The 16,214-nt window shown below is 43.2% G+C and overlaps 1 protein-coding gene across 1 annotated transcript; it reads left to right on the plus strand.

Annotated features, from left to right (window-relative positions):
• The first annotated feature begins 382 nt into the window (after positions 1-382).
• LOC139558787 (CUB domain-containing protein 1-like) lies at positions 383-16,158 on the plus strand. Its single transcript, XM_071374215.1, has 11 exons — positions 383-583; positions 8,036-8,269; positions 8,545-8,895; positions 9,017-9,226; positions 9,398-9,754; positions 9,907-10,269; positions 10,546-10,743; positions 10,976-11,338; positions 11,979-12,335; positions 14,598-14,682; positions 14,817-16,158. Exons 1-11 carry the CDS (start codon positions 517-519, stop codon positions 15,331-15,333), a joined length of 3,102 nt encoding a protein of 1,033 aa, XP_071230316.1. The 5' UTR covers positions 383-516; the 3' UTR covers positions 15,334-16,158.
• Positions 16,159-16,214: the final 56 nt, after the last annotated feature.

Below are 16,214 nucleotides of genomic sequence, written 5' to 3' on the forward strand. Positions count from 1 at the left end.
TAAAGTTGTCCATGATGAGATTGGAACACGAATGGGGGGTGGACCAGTATGACAAAAAAGTATGAAAATGTATGCACTCACTACTGTAAGTCACTCTGGATGATATCGTCTTCTAAATAACTAAAATGTTTTGCCATATGTTCACGTTATACACCGGATCAACCACCCTGCGTTTGTTTTTGCCTTAAGTAACCTCTGTGTTATGTAACCACACCAATACTCAACATACTGTATCATACTAATTTGAGTGTCCTGGATTTTCGTTTAGTATGTTACGTCTAGTCTATGAGACCAGCCTGTCAACTACAATATTCGGTCAAGTTTCAACAGGTTACCCATTTATGGTGCGTACACGCCCTCTGCGTCTAACAGGTAATGTACATCAGGAAGTTACTGCTCTGTCACCGCCATCGACAATGTTTTAACCTGGGATTTTATAAATTGCAAATATCGTGGGTTTGATAACATTTATCCGGAATCATTTAAGCACATCTCTTTGTTGTTTTATCAGTGGACATGCGGCTCACAAAAAATTGCGCTCGAGCGCTCCTGGGAATTGTGACTTTGCACCTCAACCTGTCAGGTGAGAGAACGTTCAAAACATTCAAATTTAGCAAGCAGGCGTTAACAATCAGTTGCTAGTTGTGTATTGAGTGTGGCCTTCCTATTCTCAATGTTGCAAAATATGTCGATAAACTGAAGAATTATATACTAAAGTGGTTACTCGTTTTTAGTTTGATATAAACTACCGTTCAAACGTTTGGTCACTTAAAAATGACCATGTTTTTTAAAGAAAAGCACTGTTTGTCCATTTTAAAATAACATTAGATCAGAAATACATTGTAGACATTTAATGTTGCGGGTACATTAAACAGCACCCGCAAAATACCAGTCTCAACGTCAACAGTAAAGAGGCGACTCCGGGATTCTGGCCTTCTAGGCAGAGTTTCAAAGAAAAAACCATATCTCAGACTGGCCAATAAAAAGAAAAGATTAAGATGGGCAAAATAATAGACACTGGACAGGACCCTGTCTTTCAAAGATAATTCGTAAAAATCCAAATAACTACACAGATCTTCATCGTAAAGGGTTTAAGCACTTTCCCATGCTTGTTCAATGAACCATCAACAATTAATGAACATGCACCTGTGGAACAGTCGTTAAGACACTAACAGCTTACAGACGGGTAGGCAATTAAGGTCACAGTTATGAAAACTAGGAGGCCTTTCTACTGACTCTGAATTACACCAAAAGAAAGATGCCCAGGGTCCCTGCTCATCTGTGTGAACGTGCCTTAGGCATGCTGCAAGGAGGCATGAGGACTGCAGATGTGGCCAGGGCAATAAATTGCAATGTCCGTACTGTGAGGCCTGAGACAGGACGGACAGCTGATCTTCCTCGCAGTGGCAGACCACGTGTAACAACACCTGCACAGGATCGGTACATCCGAACATCACACCTGCGGGACAGGTACAGGATGGCAACAACTGCCCGAGTTACACTAGGAACGCACAATCCCTCCATCAGTGCTCAGACTGTCCTCAATAGGCTGAGAGAGGCTGGACTGAGGGCTTGTAGGCCTGTTTTAAGGCAGGTCCTCACCAGACATCACCGGCAACGATGTCGCCTATGGGCACAAACCCACCGTCGCTGGACCAGACAGGACTGGCAAAAAGTGCTCTTCACTGACGAGTCACGGTTTTGTCTCACCAGGGGTGATGGTCGGATTCGCGTTTATCGTTGAAGGAATGAGTGTTACACCGAGGCCTGTATTATGGAGCGGGATCGATTTGGAGGTGGAGGGTCCGTCATGGTCTGGTGCGGTGTGTCACAGCATCATCGGATTGAGCTTGTTGTCATTGCAGGCAATCTCAACGCTGTGCGTTACAGGGAAGACATCCTTCTCCCTCATGTGGTACCCTTCCTGCAGGCTCATCCTGACATTACCCTCCAGCATGACAATGCCACCAGCCGTACTGCTTGTTCTGTGCGTGATTTCCTGCAAGACAGGAATGTCGGTGTTCTGCCATGGCCAGCGACGTGCCCGGATCTCAATCCCATTGAGCACGTCTGGGACCTGTTGGATCGGAGGGTGAGGAATAGGGCCATTCCCCCAAGAAATGTCCGGGAACTTGCAGGTGCCTTGGTAGAAGAGTAGGGTAACATCTCACAGCAAGAACTGGCAAAAGTGGTGCAGTCCATGAGGAGGAGATGCACTGCAGTACTTAATGCAGCTGGTGGAAAACCAGATACTGACTGTTGATTTTACATTTAATACATTTAAAGTCAGTTTTTCACAATTCCTGACATTTAATCCTTGTAAAAATTCCCTGTCTTAAGTCAGTTAGGATCACCACTTTATTTTAAGAATGTGAAATGTCAGAATAATAGTAGAGAGAATGATTTATTTCAGCTTTTCTTTCATCACATTCCCAGTGGGTCAGAAGTTTACATACACTCAATTAGTATTGGGTAGCATTGCCTTTTAAATTGTTTAACTTACGTCAAACAGTTCAAACGCCTTCCACAAACTTCCCACAATAAGTTGGGTGAATTTTGGCCCATTCCTCCTGACAGAGCTGGTGTAACTGAGTCAGGTTGGTAGTAGAGGTCGACCGATTATGATTTTTCAACACCGATACCGATTATTGGAGGACCAAAGAAACGCAGATACTGATTATTCGGCCGATATAAAAAATAAAATAAAAAGTATTTATTTGTAATAATGACAATTACAACTACTGAATGAACACTTATTTTAACTTAATATAATACATCAATAAAATCTATTTAGCCTCAAATAAATAATGAAACATGTTCAATTTGGTTTAAATAATGCAAAAACAAAGTGTTGGAGAAGAAAGTAAAAGTGCAATATGTGCCATGTAAGAAAGCTAACGTTTAAGTTCCTTACTCAGAACATGAGAACATATGGAAGCTGGTGGTTCCTTTTAACATGAGTCTTCAATATTCCCAGGTAAGAAGTTTTAGGTTGTAGTTATTATAGGACTATTTCTCTCTATACGATTTGTATTTCATATACCTTTGACTATTGGATGTTCTTATAGGCACTTTAGTATTGCCAGTGTAACAGAGGAGCATCCCTCTCCTCGCCGCTACCTGGGCTCGAACCAGGAACACATCGACAACAGCCACCCTCGAAGCAGCGTTATCCATGCAGAGCAAGGGGAACAACTACTCCAAGTCTCAGAGCGAGTGACGTTTGAAACGCTATTAGCGCGCACCCCGCTAACTAGCTAGCCATTTCACATCAGTTACACCAGCCTAATCTCGGGAGTTGATAGGCTTGAATTCATAAACAGCAGAGCTGCTGGCAAAATGCACAAAAGTGCTGTTTGAGGCTTACGAGCCTGCTGGTGCCCACCATCGCTCAGTCAGACTGCTCTATCAAATCGTAGACTTAATTATAACATAATAACACACAGAAAAACGAGCCTTAGGTCATTAATATGGTCGAATCCGGAAACTATCATCTCGAAAACAAAACATTTATTCTTTCAGTGAAATACGGAACCGTTCCGTATTTTATCTAACGGGTGGCATCCATAAGTCTAAATATTCCTGTTACATTGCACAACCTTCAATGTTATGTCATAATTCTGTAAAATTCTGGGCAAATTAGTTCGCAACGAGCCAGGCGGCCCAAACTGTTGCATATACCCTGACTCTGCCTGCAATGAACGCAAGAGAAGTGACACAATTTGACCAGGTTAATATTGCCTGCTAACCTGGATTTCTTTTAGCTAAATATGCAGGTTTAAAAATATATACTTCTGTGTATTGATTTTAAGAAAGGCATTGATGTTTATGGTTAGGTACACGTTGGAGCAACGACAGTCCTTTTTCGCGAATGCGCACTGCATCGATTATATGCAACGCAGGACACGCTAGATAAACTAGTAATATCATCAACCATGTGTAGTTATAACTAGTGATTATGATTGATTGTTTTTTATAAGATACGTTTAATGCTAGCTAGCAACTTACCTTGGCTTCTTACTGCATTCGCGTAACAGGCGGGCTCCTCGTGAGGCAGGTGGTTAGAGCGTTGGACTAGTTAACCGTAAGGTTGCAAGATTGAATCCCTGAGCTGACAAGGTAAAAATCTGTCATTCTGCCCCTGAACAAGGCAGTTAACCCACCGTTCCTAGGCCGTCATTGAAAATAAGAATGTGTTCTTAACTGACTTGCCTAGTTAAATAAATTTGTAAAAAGAAATCGGCATCCAAAATTACCGATTTCCGATTGTTATGACAACTTGAAATTGGCCCTAATTAATCGGCCATTCCGATTAATCGGTCGACATCTAGTTTGTAGGCCTCCTTGCTCGCACCCGCTTTTTCAGTTCTGCCCAAAAATGTTCTATGCGATTGAGGTCAGGGCTTTGTGACGGCCACTCCAATACCTTGACTTTGTTGTCCTTAAGCCATTTTGCCATAACTTTGGAAGTATGCTTGGGGTCATTGTCCATTTGGAAGACCCATTTATGACCAAGCTTTAACTTCCTGACTGATGTCTTGAGATGTTGCGTCAATATATCCACATAATGTTCCTTCCTTATGAAGCCATCTATTTTGTGAAGTGCACCAGCCCCTCCTACAGCAAAGCACCCCCACAGCATGATGCTGCCACCCCGTGCTTCACGGTTGGGATGGTGTTCTTCGGCTTGCAAGCATCCCCCTTTTTCCTCCAAACATAACGATTGTCATTATGGCCAAACAGTTCTATTTTTGTTACATCAGACCAGAGGACATTTCTCCAAAAAGTACGCTCTTTGTCCCCATGTGCAGTTGCAAACTGTAGTCTGTTTTTTTTATGGTGGTTTTGGAGCTGTGGTTTCTTCCTTGCTGAGCGGCCTTTCAGGTTATGTCGATATAGGACTCGTTTTACTGTGGATATAGATACCTTTGTACCTGTTTCCTCCAGCATCTTCACAAGGTCCTTTGCTGATGTTCTGGGATTGATTTGCACTTTTCGCACCAAAGTATGTTCATCTCTAGGAGACAGAATGCGTCTCCTTCTTGAGCGGTATGATGGCTACGTGCTCCCATGGTGTTTATACTTGTGTACTATTGTTTGTACAGATGAATGTGGTACCTTCAGGCAATTGGAAATTGCGCCCAAGGATGAACCAGACTTGTGGAGGTCTCCAATTCTTTTTTCTGAGGTCTTGGCTGATTTCTTTTGATTGTCCCATGATGTCAAGCAAAGAGGCACTGAGTTTGAAGGTAGGCCTTGAAATACAGCCACAGGTACACCTCCAATTGACTCAAATGATGTCAATTAACAGAAGCTTCTAAAGCCATGACATCATTTTCTGGAGTTTTCCAAGCTGTTTAAAGGCACTGTCAACTTAGTGTATGTAATCTTCTGACCTACTGGAATTGTGATACAGTGAATTATAAGTGAAATAATCTGTCTGTAAACAATTGTTGGAAAAATTACTTGTGTCATGCACAAAGTAGATGTCCTAACCGACTTGTCAAAACTATAGTTTATTAACAAGAGTGGTTGAAAAACGATTTTTAATGACTCCAACCTAAGTGTATGTTAACTTCCGACTTCAACTGTATAGTGTATGTGGGTTTTTGGTAACATGATGACAAGACCCTAGGCAATATTTTTTTTAACTTACAAGAGGCAAATTAATTTAGCAAAAGTTAATATAAATGTTGATATTAGTTGGCAAGGGTCTTCAACATTATAGTGTTTTGATGTATTTCTAATACCTTTTTAAGACTTTCTGGTAGATGTTTCTAAAACCCTTTTCCATCTGCTTGATATACCTTACTTTCAAAAAAATATAGACTTGCATTTTGGTGCTCATGGGTCCTTTTACATAGCCAGTTGCAACAAAGCAACAATATTAAGCTTTACCGCTTGCTCTGTAATATGAGTAGTATTTTGATTTGATGTCTCGCTTTCGCTTCCGTCTCCAGATACTCTAACTTCTTTAAAGATATAGTTCACCCAAATTATAGAAGGACATATTGGTTTCCTCACCCTGTAATCAGTCTATGGCCAAAAAGGCTAATATCGGTCCCATAACTTGAATAGGATTTGTGCCACAAATACTCAAACGTTAGCATGTGGAAACCGTGCCAAGGAATTTAAACCAAGGCATGGATTGCTTTCATATCTTGTCCATAGACTGCTTACAGGGTAAGGAAGCCAATGTGTAATTTGGGTGAACTATCCCTTTTTAAGCCTCTGTCTGACAAGAACTTCTACAGGCTTTCATATAAAGGTGAAAGCCTGGTAGAGGATACTCTGTTGGTAATGCGTACAAATTATATTATAACTGTAAAAGTATCAGATCCCACTCTGGAACTTGGATATGCCGGTAGAGTATATTTCATTGTTTGGTTATATTGTTAATGTGTCGATATGCTATTCAAAGACAAAAGAGATCCTACCATGGTAAGTTTGGGCATAGACCAGTCACCTGACACAGGACTTGATACATTCAAATTGACAGGAAGTACGCTGTAACAGAAGGGCATTTCCATCAAAAATGACCCATGAGGGCCTCGAGTGGCGCAGTGGTCTTAAGGCACTGCATCTCAGTGCTAGCTGTGCCACTGGAGTTTCTGGGTTCAAGTCCAGGCTCTGTCGAACCTGGCCGCGACCGGGAGACCCATGGGGTGGCGCACAATTGGCACAGCGTCGTCCGGGGTAGGGGAGGGTTTGACTGGCAGGGATGTCCTTGTCCCATCGCGCACTAGCGATTCCTATGGAGGGCCCGGGCGCAGTACATGGTCGCCAGGTGCACAGTGTTTCCTCCAACACATTGGTGCAGCTGGCTTCCAGGTTAAGTGGGCATTGTGTCAAGAAGCAGTGCATTTCTGTGTAGTGCATTTCTGTGTAGTACAGACCAGGAATCCATTACCATAATTCCGTTACCAGGTGTAAATCCAATTAATTTGCTGTAGTTCAATAACCAAAATAGATTTGTTTTCAAACTCAGGGTCCCATGTCATAGTTTGACACCCCATTCTTTCTGAAGACATCTTTTGAATCTTAATTCAGAGCAGATATTTAAGAGTTCTTGGAAAACGTGCTTACATAAAAAGAGATTTGACCATATTTCCGTTACCAAAGTTTGCATCTGCACAGTTCTTCCACTAAATTAGTTTTTACATTTTACATTTACATTTAAGTCATTTAGCAGACGCTCTTATCCAGAGCGACTTACAAATTGGTGCATTCACCTTATGATATCCAGTGGAACAACCACTTACAATAGTGCATCTAACTCTTTTAAGGGGGGGGGGGGGGTTAGAAGGATTACTTTATCCTATCCTAGGTCTTCCTTAAAGAGGTGGGGTTTCAGGTGTCTCCGGAAGGTGGTGATTGACTCCGCTGACCTGGCGTCGTGAGGGAGTTTGTTCCACCATTGGGGTGCCAGAGCAGCGAACAGTTTTGACTGGGCTGAGCGGGAACTGTACTTCCTCAGAGGTAGGGAGGCGAGCAGGCCAGAGGTGGATGAACGCAGTGCCCTTGTTTGGTTTTTGTAACATTTTCAGTGGAAACTGAAACATTTTCAGTGGAAATTGTTCAAAGTAGTCCTTGTGCATAGAGTTGTATGGTTTGTTAAATTTTGAAATCAATGGTTTTTGTTTGGCATACATTTTTTTTAAGTGAAAAAACCCGAAGTGAAAGCGTAATTCCGTTACCGTGGAATTGCCCAGAACCTCCATTCATATTTTCCTTTGAAGGAACATGTGTTCTGTAAGGATGTGTATTTGTGAAATAACTGGTGCAGCCTTAAGTCCAGACATGACAATGGGTTCTAGCCTGCTCCCAATGTTCAGTGAAACTTAACTACTATGTCACTGTTTTATAATCTTTTTTTCCATGTATTTTTGTTACCTTCAGCTCAACTCTTAGCCTGTTCATTGACTCCAACAACAGTTGTACTACTCAATACAATGACATAGTAGTGAACTAGCCTTTTCAGTTTGGACTTTTTGCAAAATATAAAAATAACCTTTTCTTCGTTCTGTTCACTCAGAATGTCTGCGCATGACCGTTCGCCCTGACAAAGATGCTACTGTGACTGTGTCGTCCTCACTGCTCCTTCCATTGGAACAGTGTTCCGTATGCAAGGTCAATGGCGCTGAGAATGACACCCAGATGACCTGTCACTCATCGCTGGCCCTGGTCCCCGATGAGGATGTCACCTTGCTCTTCAACTGCACTGAACCACCACAAAGTGCTTTCGTCATCCAGATCCACAGGAAAATCAGTGAGTCTAGAGAAACTTTGTAGTATTGGATTTCATTTTAGACTGCCAGCTCAATTCGATCAAACCAGTATTGCCGTATTTACACAGTCAAAAATATGTACAACACAGGCAGATGCTTCAGAATTTGACATCCTGGGGTGGTAGTTGTCAGCGACGATGCTGCATTAAAAACAGCTAAGGCTACCTTTTAGATCTGGCCCCAAGGGTGAACCGTTAAGCAGGTTTTGTTTAGGTTTCTTCCCGTCTTACCTGTTATGTGATTTTATTTTACCCAGAATGCACCAATGACACCTGCAGCCCTGCCACAGGTGTGGCTCAGCCTTCCCTGTTCTCAGAGTTCATTAGAACACTCGTCTGGGACCTAAGTGTGCCGGAGAAGACCGTTATGAGTTTGGACTTCCCTGTTGACAGGCTGAAGGAGATGACTGAATCAGAGTTGTGTCAAGATGGCTACCAGTACACTGTAACCAGGACCAACACTGAAGGAGAGGTCAAAACTCAGACATACTGCAAGAATGGCCTCGTGGCTCACCTTCATATACCGAGCCAAGCCACGGTGTCTTTGCAAGTTCAAAAAGGCAGAGAGGTGGATTCCTCTATATTCACGGCCAAACCAATAAAGAAACGTAAGCTCTTTCAACTGTTCTGTTCATGTCTAACTCTAATGTGAGAAGTGTATGTACAGTGAATGATCTTTTGTTGAAATCAGATCTATAAATTAGTGCTTACGTTTCAAATTTTCTTCAGAGAGCCGGATGATCTCCGTGACTCCAGAGCCAGACACTATCGTCACCATCAGCAGAAACACCAAAGCCAAAGAGTGCAGTGTGTGCGTTGGGGACGGGCCTACCTGCAACCCCAAAGAACTCGTCCTGAGAGCTGCCCGCAACACCTCTGTGAAGTTCACCTGCCCACAGCCACAAGATGTCTTCAGTGTAGAGATCAACAGGGAGATTGGTAAGACACCTCAGACCCATTTTCCTGGCCTAAACAGGGCCCTGACCTGACCGGTTTTCTAGTAGCATTTGATTGAGCATGCCTAACACAATGGACCCAATGAAATAGTCTCGAAAGTGCAAAAGCTGCTCATCTGTTAGCTTCACGAATACAATATTTTTTCTCCTCCAGATTGCACAGAGATCACCTGCAGCGGGAACATCGTCCAGGCGGAGTCCTCCCTCTTCCCAGACTTCAACAGAACCTTCACCTGGGACCTGAAAGTTCCACCTGGCCTTTCCTTCCAGCTGGACTTCCCATCGCCGGGAATGAGACAGATTCCACCCTCTGAGACCTGTCCTGACGAGCATACCTACGCCATCATCACGTACCAGCGCACCGGGCTCGCCACCATCGGCATTTTTTGCCCAGACGGCAGCATCACTAGGGTCCAGGTGTTGTACAAGGGCCGGGTGTCCCTGCAGGTCCCTAGGGATAGGAAGCTGGAGCCGCTGGACTTCAAGGTCACCGTCGGACCGGAAATTAAAAGTGAGTGTCTGGCAGCTGTTGGAGGAGCCATAAAAAATGAATGCCTGTTGAGGTCACTGAGTTAATCTCTATTAGCTTGTATGTATTCGGGAGACCTCCCTTTACAGAATTACTCATGACATTATACCTCATTTAACCCCCTTTCCTTCCAGTGCTGGCTGTGGTAAAAGTCAACCTACCTCGAGGGGTGTCAGATACAGACTTCTTCTCAGCCAACTACCCTAGAGGTTTCCCTGATGACGACCTGATGAGGTGGGACTTCACGGTGCCCGGCATGCATAACTACACGGTTAACTTCCTGAATCACACAGAGTCTCTTTGCCAGAAGAAGGAAGTGATGGTGATGTACCACAAGGCGCGTGGGAAGGTGGGCATCCAGAAGAACCTGGCGGACCCCCAGCCAACACACAGGCAGGGCAGCTTCACCATGACCCTGTTTAACTGTGAGACCGACAGGACCAAACCGGGCCTGTCCCTCAAATTTAGGGTCTCGGTGATGAGGAGCGGCCATCCAGGTACAAAGGCTATTGGCAATCATAAATTGTTATGACATGATTTGTGTTGTAAGCAATATCCAAAAATGCTTCTTTATTCTATACATGCAATCTGTTAAACCAACCCTAGACTTTTCCAAACCAATATAACTAATATTTCCATTATAAATGTTTAAAAAACATATTGTAGCCTAAAATTAGCCTGATCATTCATTCAATCAAATTAATTGAGTGGTGATCGATGACCTATTTCTCAGAAGATGATTGTGCCTGTTTTGTCTTTTATTCCCTGGTCAGTTCTCTGCACTGTAAATCTGTCAGAGGATGAAAGGCTAGTCCTCCACTTTGAGAAGAGGGGATCGGACCCCTACTGTGAGATGAGGAAGGACTCTGTGCTCCAGGAGAAGATCACAGTTCCCTCAGGGACCAAAGCCAGGCTTTCTTTCCTGGACTGTCCGAGTGAAGACCTACGCCTGACAGCCGTAAAAACCATAGGTACTGTAACAATGCATACATTAGCGTTGCATGTGTTGCCTCCAAAACATAGAAATGACTATGGATCGTGTCTATGCCATTCTCACTTAAGCTTCTTATTAGAGTACATTTGTGACAAAGCTAGAACAAATGGTCTTTGTGTTTTGTTTATTATCTAAAGATGTGATGGACTAAGAATATGAATGTATGTAAACTCATTATAATATCTCAAGCCTCTGTGGATCTATTCCAGGATGCCAGAGTTTAGACTCGTGCTCCGTGACTGGGACTCTCCTCACGGTCCCTAAAATGCCGACGTGCCTCCCTACGCTACTCCAAAGCTTCACCTGTCACGTCATTATCCCAGTATATGGCACCGTGGATTTACTGTCCCCCACAGGAAACCTCAGGCAGTCCCTGCCAGGACAGGAGTGCAATGGCAGTGTCTCCCTTCACGTAGCAGAGGGTGATGGGTCCTCCATTGGCTACTTCTGCTCCGAAGGCATCATTCGCAAAATCCAAGTGCACTCCAACGTCTCTATTACTGCCACAGCGAAGGACCTTAGCCTGATTCAAGGGCCTTTCCTCAATGTGTCCTTCAGTGAAGAAATCTCAGGTATGCTAACTGGTTTCGCAGTTTTTTTCTTTAAAAAAAAAAATCTTTTAAAGTAATTATTCAGTGAAAATCTCACTTAACAGTTCTGTTAACTCATACCCAAATAATGTTGTTGACTCATCCTGTACCTCTATTGGTGGCCAAAGCATAAATTCACTTCAAACTTTTATCTCAGACAGTTTCAAAAATGCTTTCCGTTTCCTCAGAGTATGATGTCATACGCATGAGGAGGATGAGCTGACCAATCAGCGGTCTATTTCTAATTAATGTTTTTAATGACCGGTATAAGCCCACACCATTCTGTTGTTGGGGTACACCACCACCATTCCAACACAGAAACGCTGCTTTTGAACATACTTAATTAAACAAAATTGTACGGATAAGAATTTCACTCATTTTGTAATTAATTATAGGTCATATTTCATAGAAGTCTGGAAACAGTTACTTTAATACTCTCTTCACTTACCTTTTTATGGTTCCTTGGGTAACATCCACAAGAGAACACAGACATACAGGAATGGCAAGGGGATTTGTTTTAAAATTGGTTCAATGGAAAATTTACATTCTCACTCTCTTCAACCTCTGTGTTCAAACTGTATTGAAAATGTATTGTTCTTCGTCACTTCCTTTTGTCCCTCAGACAGCATCATATATACAGTCCAGCCCAGAATGGGTTCCCCTGCCCTCCTGGCCACCCCAAACTGGCCCAGCGGCATGAAGCCATACTCCACCGTGTCCTGGATCATCAATCTGCCGGGCCACCTCCAGGCCGACCTGCTGTTGACCAACATCAGCCAGCCCAAGTGTGGCAAGGGGCACACGTTCATCAAGGTGCAGACCCTGGCCTCTCCAGAGGAGATATTGAGTCGCAGGGGGGATAAGGAGGCAGAGAACAAGCTGATGGTCCCTGAGAGCTTCTATCTCAACATGTCCAACTGTATGCCGGAGAACGGACACTTCAGTGTGCTCAGCATGGTTACCCTGCAGGAGACTAGCAGTAAGGGACCTGTTTGTATTGTTACGATAGAGTTGTGACTGAATATGTTTGTGCTAAGATATCTGCATAATTCTAGCATTCGTCTCACAAGACCTTTTTGGTTATTTCAATAACTCTTAAGAGATCTAAAATGAGGGCAAAAATAAATCAATAATAGTTTTTTTTAATTGGATGTCTATCTTAAATGACATCAATACACGCTATTAGGGATACTTTATGTTCTCATAATCATCAACACAGTATTTAGGGGTGCTGGCAGCGAAGCTTGACTCAACTCAGAATATATGTTCATCCCTCTACTAAGTGTGAAAAAAGCTGTGCGATATGTCAAGAGATGGAAGAGAAAATCACAACTTTCTAAGAAATAAATACTGCGCTCTCAATCAAACCCTAATAACTCAACTTCTCTTTGTGTCAAAGCAGGTGTTGAGATATATATATATATATATACACACACAGTGCCTTCGAAAATTATTCAGACCCCTTGAATTTTTCCACATTTTGTTACATTACAGCCTTATTCTAAATACTTCTTTCCCTCAGCAATCTACACACAATACCCCATAATGAAAAAGCAAAAACAGATGTTGATACTTTTTGCACATTTAATAAAAAACAGAACTACCTTATTTAAAGTATTCAACCCCTTTGCTATGAGACTCGGAATTGAGCTCAGGTGCATCCTGTTTCCATTGATCATCCTTGAGATGTTTCTACATCTTGATTGGAGTCCTCCTGAGGTCAATTCAATTGATTGGACATGATTTGGAAAGGCACACACCTGACTATATAAGGTCCCACAGTTGACAGTGCATGTCAGAGCAAAAACCAAGCCATGAGGTCGAAGGAATTGTCCGTAGAGCTCTGAGACAGGATTGTGTCGCTGCACAGATCTGGGGAACGGTAACAAAAACATTCTGCAGCATTGAAGGTCCCTGAGAACACAGTGGCCTCCATAATTCTTAAATGGCAGATGTTTGTAACCACCAAGACTCTTCCTAGAGTTGACCGTCAGGCCAAACTGAGCAATCGGGGGAGAAGGGCCTTGGTCAGGGAGGTGACCAAGAACCTGATGGTCACGCTGACAGAGCTCTAGAGTTCCTCTGTGGAGATAAGAGAAACTTCCAAAAGGACAACCATCTCTGCAGCACTCCACCAATCAGGCCTTTATGGTAGAGTAGCCAGACGGAAGGCACTCTTCAGTAAAAGGCACCCCGCTTGGAGTTTGCCAAAAGGCACCTAAAGACTCAGACCATGAGAAACAACATTTTTTTGAGGGTCTGATGAAACCAAGATTGAACTCTTTGGCCTGAATTCCAAGCGTCACATCTGGAAGAAACCTGGCAATCCCTACGGTGAAGCATGGTGGCGGCAGCATCATGTTGTGGGGATGTTTTTCAGCAACACGGACTGGGAGACTACTGATGATAAACCTGCTCCAGAGCGCTCAGGACCTCGACTGAGGGCGAAGGTTCACCTTCCGACAGGACAACGACCCTAAGCACACAGCTTAGACACACGCAGAAGTGGCTTCGTGACAAGTCTCTAAATGTCCTTGAGTGGCCCAGCCAGAGCCCGGACTTGAACCCGATCTAACATCTGGAGAGACATGGAAATAGCTGTGCAGCAATGCTCCCCATCCAACCTGACAGGCTCTGCAGAGAAGAATGGGATATACTCCCCAAATACAGGTGTACCAAGCTTGTAGCGTCATACCCAAGAAGACTCGAGGCTGTAATCGCTGCCAAAAGTGCTTCAAGTACTGAGTAAAGGGTCTAAATACTTATGTAAATGTGATATTTCAGTTTTTTTTTTTTTTAATAAATTAGCAAACATTTCTAAAAATCTGTTTTGCTTTGTCATTATGGGGTACTGTGTGTAGATTGATGAGGGGGGGAAACAATTTAATACATTTTAGAGTAAGGCTATAACAAAACAAAATGTGTAAAAAGTCAAGAGGTCTGAATACTGTCTGAAGGCACTGTGTATGTATGACAACATTTTAATGAAACTGCGTGCAATTCAGGTGTGAACCTTAACTCTCAGCATGTATTACCGTCTCTAGTTTATTTTAGAAAAGCAACACAACACATCAAAGATGAGTGTTTTGAATCGTTTCAAAGGGTTTATAATGCTTCTATGCAACTGTGTTCCAGCCTGCTCATAAGCCAGCACCTCATGTCATTGCTACTTGCAGCTATATTTCTCTCATTCTTACCATATGTAATCATGATTCTTTCTTTCTCGTGTGTGTCTCTGTAGAGCTGCTCCTGAGTGGCATCCTGGGTGCTGTGGGAGCAGTGCTGCTCCTTATGCTTATTGTGCTGACAGTCTTCTTGGTGTTAAGGTGAGAACACCTGCCTTACCATAACAATCTATATATAGCTTTGATGTTGAGGTCATTTTATGACTGCCCCCCCCCCCCCATAGTGTGGTGTCTGCTTGACTCAACCATTTGTATTCCTCTTTCGTGCTTTACAGGAAGAGAAGAATGATGGTCAAAGAGGCTTCCATCTACATAGGGAAAGGGAATATCTTCATCCCAGGCGACCATGTGTTCCCCAAAACTCGGTCCGACAGCGAGCCTCACGTTTACGCCTCCATCGAAGACACCATGGTGTACAGCCACCTGTTGCGCGAGCCCAGCTACGTGGGCACCATCCAGGACCACTTCCAAGGACAGCCGGTCGACACCTATCGGACATTCATGGCGCTCCAGGACAGAGTGCCAGAGATCACAGAGACAGCTGCAGACCATGAGCCTGAACTGGACGAGTATAGACCTTTCTTGGACCCGTCGGAAACCTTCATCCCGTCGAGACCTCGCACACCCATTGACCGCCAGGACAGCATGGGCTTCATGGACCGCAGGATGGTAGACAATGAGCTGTACACGTTCAAGAGCACTGGGGATATAAATACGATTAGACTGTCGGGGGCAGACCAAATCCTAAATCCAGAGACCTTCATCGACTCGAAGGGGGAGGGACCCATTTAGCGTGAGGCGGTACTGTGAGATGGACTACTGTTACTCATTTCACATAGCTCAAAGTGTTTCAGGTTCACTGTAGTGGAGAAATGGGGTGTAAATGTGCCTTTGCATAACATTCAGGGAGTCTGTATTAGTGGTGTTGTGCCTACTGCACAAAAACCATCAGACAAATTACTATTACTGCCTTTCATTGGAGCCTCAGTCTGTTTCCTCCAAGCTCGACATGGTGCTGCTCTTCTGTGTTTACATTACTGGTCTACTTGGTTTCTGTGTATATTTCTTGATAGTATTTTAATTGTTTTATATGCTAGTATATATTTAATACATTGAATGTTGCCCTGGACACTGGTGTGTCATGGGTTTAAGAGCAGGGATGCTTGTTTTGTACCTAGCATTTTTTTGCATTGTTTATGCCTTGTGGCAAGGGTTTTTCTATGTAAATGTGTTTTTATAAATTTCTCTGCCAATTTTTGTATTTTTATAAATTCCTTAGACATTTTGAGTGGTCTGAGTACAGTGTGATATTGTGAATAATACTGTATCTAGGATAGATAAGGGAATCGATCCAAAACGATATTGCTTCAGAAGGTGTCTTGTTGTGATGAGAAAAGTGACATTCTTTCATCCTTTGTCTAAAACCTGTGACCTTTAAAGTCCTGGCTTGTAGTTTATAACAACAGGAACTTCAACCACGGAAGACAGGATGATTGTTTTCATTGGAGTAGTTACCAAGAGGTTACCGTTAAGGGAAACAACCAAACCTTTAGCAAGACGCCAAGGGCCAACAGATTATGACAATCCTCTTGCGGTAATAAACGTTTGTGTTTACAATTTTGTCTCATCTCTGTTCGAAGGTAAAATAAAAATAAAATACTTTTCCCGCTACA

This window comes from Salvelinus alpinus, chromosome 29, assembly GCF_045679555.1.
Source record: "Salvelinus alpinus chromosome 29, SLU_Salpinus.1, whole genome shotgun sequence".
Lineage (NCBI taxonomy): Eukaryota > Metazoa > Chordata > Actinopteri > Salmoniformes > Salmonidae > Salvelinus > Salvelinus alpinus.